This window comes from Saccostrea cucullata, unplaced genomic scaffold (genome assembly GCF_032062105.1).
Source record: "Saccostrea cucullata isolate Sc308-1 unplaced genomic scaffold, CSIRO_AGI_Scuc_v1 ctg19112, whole genome shotgun sequence".
Taxonomy (NCBI): domain Eukaryota; kingdom Metazoa; phylum Mollusca; class Bivalvia; order Ostreida; family Ostreidae; genus Saccostrea; species Saccostrea cuccullata.
Window position 1 is genome coordinate 3,714 of NW_026939300.1, and position 4,072 is coordinate 7,785.

Here is a 4,072-nt window from a genome sequence, read left to right on the forward strand (position 1 = left end):
TATTAACAACGTGAAACTAATCATTTGTGTTAATTCACGAAAAAAAATGCAGCAAGGAAATTAACTTATGTTATTCATGTAAACTTTCCAAATTGAATTCAATTTTGTTTTAATTTTTCACATATCATTAAAATAAAAAATCCCATGAATGTGTCTTTAAATATTTATTGCAAGAAAAATACTCATACTTTAACTGATTTTAGAATCGAGTCTTTAAATAGTATCGTGACACATTTCTGACACAAAAAATTCCACATCGATGGGGAAACGCTTAAATGATATGATTGGACAACTTATGATCAAACAAAATTTGTTTATTTCCCTATTTGTCAATTTCTGTGAAATTAAAGCAGGAGTATTTATATTTCGAACACTTTAAATTTTTCAGTTACCAGATGTTTTCTACAAGATTACACATTCTTGTATTTCCTTGAACGAAGACAGTCCTTTTTTCAGCTAACAACAAATTATGGCCGTTCGTGAAATTAAAAATACGATTCATTGTATTTTACCAAATATTTGGAATTTACAGCTTTTATGATAGCAATATAAATTAACAACTGTTAACAATTGTTAAATTCAGGTGAGTGACATTTGTTGATTTAAACTGATCTTGAAAGGCAATGGCTGCTTAGTGAGTCGAGTGCTCACTTAATTTAAACATGTATATACGTGTACATGTAGGTACCAACTGTTTTTTTTATTATTGAAATCGGGAAATCGTGGATTTTCGCCGACAAATCCTGATCACCTTTAAATTCATGAAAGGTGTGCGTCTTTTGCATTAGATATTAAAAAGCGAGGTAACATTAGAAATCGAGACAGGCTTAAGCATTTCAGCTTGGCTGACCTTTAATTTTAACGTCAAATTTTATAAATGATTTATAATATCATTTTTAAAAATATAATTTCAAAGTATAATAATATTTACTTAAACAATTTGAAACTTAGTTTTAAAATACCGGCCGGTAAACATGTCGAAAATGTTTCTGTTGCCATCAATGGTATATGTGTATATTAACTCACTTGCATCAAAAACTTACATAGCACATGTTAACAAGCTATTTTAAATCTCTTCAATTTAAACATTTAAATTCATATTTCACATTTAAAGAGATAATTTAAAGCCTTAATATTATGTGAAAAGAAATTCAATATTTAAAACACATAAAAGCTACATGTAAGTAGGCATTTTAAAATTTTTATTTCATAGAAAACATAACCACACTAAAAATGATTTTTTAAGTAAATTTATTTTCTCAAATCTTTACTATTTTGCTTAATTATTCTTCTTTCTTCATTTAAAGATTGAACCATATTTCCCATTTTTCAGAGATCCTTTATTAAAAAGTAATTTTTTTTCTTTTATGTTCGTAAACTATTTTGCGTCCTTACCCTTCTTCTTGCTTAATTTACAGAATGGACCACAATCCCCGTCTATCAGAGATCCTGTATGTTGGTCTGTGTGCTAAGATTAGGACACCGACAGAAGTGACCATCAGAAGGGACTTGATGGACATGGACGACATGATAAAGGAAAATATACATACCGGTAAACATAAATGTAGAGGAAGACGAATGTTAAGCGGTAGTAGAAGAGAAGGATTCAGGTTTAAAACATCTGACTGGGATTACATGTTTTGGAGGTGTGACCGTTATTTTTTGATCAATGACATTTCTCAGTTGAGGGATTATGTTTCATCAAATCTTGACATTGTTCTCATGGATGACACGGATACACCACCTGGATTTGTCAGACTACAGCTTCTTACACGTCCTAGATACAATTGCTGTTCACTCGTTCCTTTAAATGATCGGATTTACATTTCAAGCTTATTCTGGAGGCAGCTAGCCCTTAGATCTATGAAATACCAGAATGCTCATGAACATGGTCCATGTTCTAGTGGTTACCTGGATGAATCTGAAGTTGACTGGGCGTATTGTTTTGCCTGCAAATATTGGCCACGTGGTACAAATCATTGGACTGAAAGATGCCATAGACAGTAATGGCCTCCTGCAAGTGTGCTTAAAGATATCTTAAACGATAGTTACCACTGTGTGGCTATTGGAAGTAAAAGCTCTACTATTGCATATACGCTAGATTGGAGGTTGTCCTTTTCTCTTGCCGAACAAAAACTAGTGTTCACTATGAATCATACCCAGTTTATATGCTATGGACTCCTAAAAATATTCCTCAAAGACGTAATCAACAAGAACGTGGAAGAACCATTACTGTGTTCTTACTTCATGAAGACAACAATGTTCTGGTTAATACAGGTAGGACATATGAATTGGAGTCCTAACAATTTACTGGAATGCTTTTGGATGTGCTTTAAATACCTCGTTCAGTGTGTCAATCGTGGCAAATTTGCCAATTTCTTTATTCCACAGAACAATATGTTTATGAACAAGATTTTTGGCATTGCACGTGAGTCTTTATTAGATCAACTTAACCAGTATTACAGAATGGGCTTGCCCACCCTTCTGCTTAGCTCTACACTCAGATCTATCCTAGAGCCAGCCCTCAGCCGTCCATGTAGGATTCAATTTACTGCAGGGATATGTCACAAAATTGGATGTGCATGTAAAGATTTGTGTACACTAGAAGAATTAAACGAAATTCATTTAGAAAAATTTTACTTATTTTTAACTTTAAAATCTGTGGACACATTGTTAAATTCGTCACTGTCACCTTACAAATCATTAACATTACAGTTGCGTAAAGCTGATGTTCTTGCAGTGACCCCTTTTGTGATTGTAAAGTATTCATCACATTATAAAAATAAACAAATGTATAATTTGGGAAAAATGCTGTGCAACATGTTAAAATTGTCGGCAGGGATAGGTACCATCTCCCATTCACTGTATTTAGCATTCTATTACTACAGGACAGGTAGATACAATAAAGCACTTGGTGTTTCTAATCTGATGAAACGAAGACTTTCAGAACACTTTATTTTGTATTACGCCAAACCAGTAGACAGAAACAGATATAGTGAAGAAATAAGTAATTTGTCTTTGTCTAGAAAAATGAAAGCCGCCTGGGTTGTGGATATTAATTTTTATTTTGGGATACAATACATTGAAGAATTAATATTAGAACAAGAAGAGAACAAATTAAAATCACCGCATTCTGAAGCTATACTTTATCCAGTATTTGTATTGGTAGAAATGCTGTCTGTTTTATCGAACTACCGCCTTGGGAATAGATCTCAGTATCTACAGTCACTGACAGACCTTCACACACTGCTCATTTACGATGATGGGAGATATGTACCACCATTCCACAGAGACATATCCTGGCAGATACTTGGAATCTGTCACCAAGTTGTTGGGGACTTTCACGGGGCTTTACAATCCTACCAAGAATCACTGAAACAGGATCCACGATCTAAAATACAGAGGGCAACACATGCAAGAATTTATCATATACAGCATCAACTTAGTAGAAATCAAAGAGTATGAAATAAATTTCTGTTATCATTTTACTTTTGCTTTATGTCAAAGAAGGAGGATATAGGATAAAATGAAAAAAAAAATTATAAATGGAAGTACTTGTGAGAATGTATATGACAGATTTGATAAACCTGTCCGGATAAAGAACTTGGTCTACCTTCCAAATTCCAAGAACCAGCTTCAGCATTTCAACACCAATGGAATAACCTTCCCCAAAATGACCTGTGACATTAGGAGTTTGTCACGCCGAATCCGAGCTTGTCAGGTCACCCGATGGGGTTTAACCGGTTAAGTGCTGTTTCTGTTTCACAATGGTGGGGGATTTGCTAAGTGACCATGTGTGGGTTTTGACCCTTATTTGGAGAATCTGTTAATTCGAATAAATTGACAAAAAATCTTTAATGTTTTTCAATCGTTTGCTTCCTTCCTGACCTCAGAAAAATTTCATTCTGATGTATCTTTCTTGTTATTTGGAAGATCTACAGATTTATAAACTGTTGAAACTTTATTTTTGTATTTTCGATAATTTTGAATTTCAATTGTATGATAAATATTTCTATGCTGGATTTATAGGCAACTTGTCCCAAAACCTCCGAACGAAAAATCATACAAATTC

General features: G+C 33.4%; 1 protein-coding gene across 1 annotated transcript; it reads left to right on the top strand.

Annotated features, from left to right (window-relative positions):
* Nucleotides 1-2,148: 2,148 nt before the first annotated feature.
* On the top strand, nt 2,149-3,465 carry LOC134252735 (uncharacterized). Its single transcript, XM_062735238.1, has one exon. The coding sequence runs from the start codon at nt 2,149-2,151 to the stop codon at nt 3,463-3,465; it is 1,317 nt and encodes a 438-aa protein (XP_062591222.1).
* The last annotated feature ends 607 nt before the right edge of the window (nt 3,466-4,072 follow it).

Bases quoted from the DNA above. Each gene is read 5' to 3' on its own strand.
- LOC134252735 (XM_062735238.1), top strand. From the start codon at position 2,149: ATGAATCATACCCAGTTTATATGCTATGGACTCCTAAAAATATTCCTC.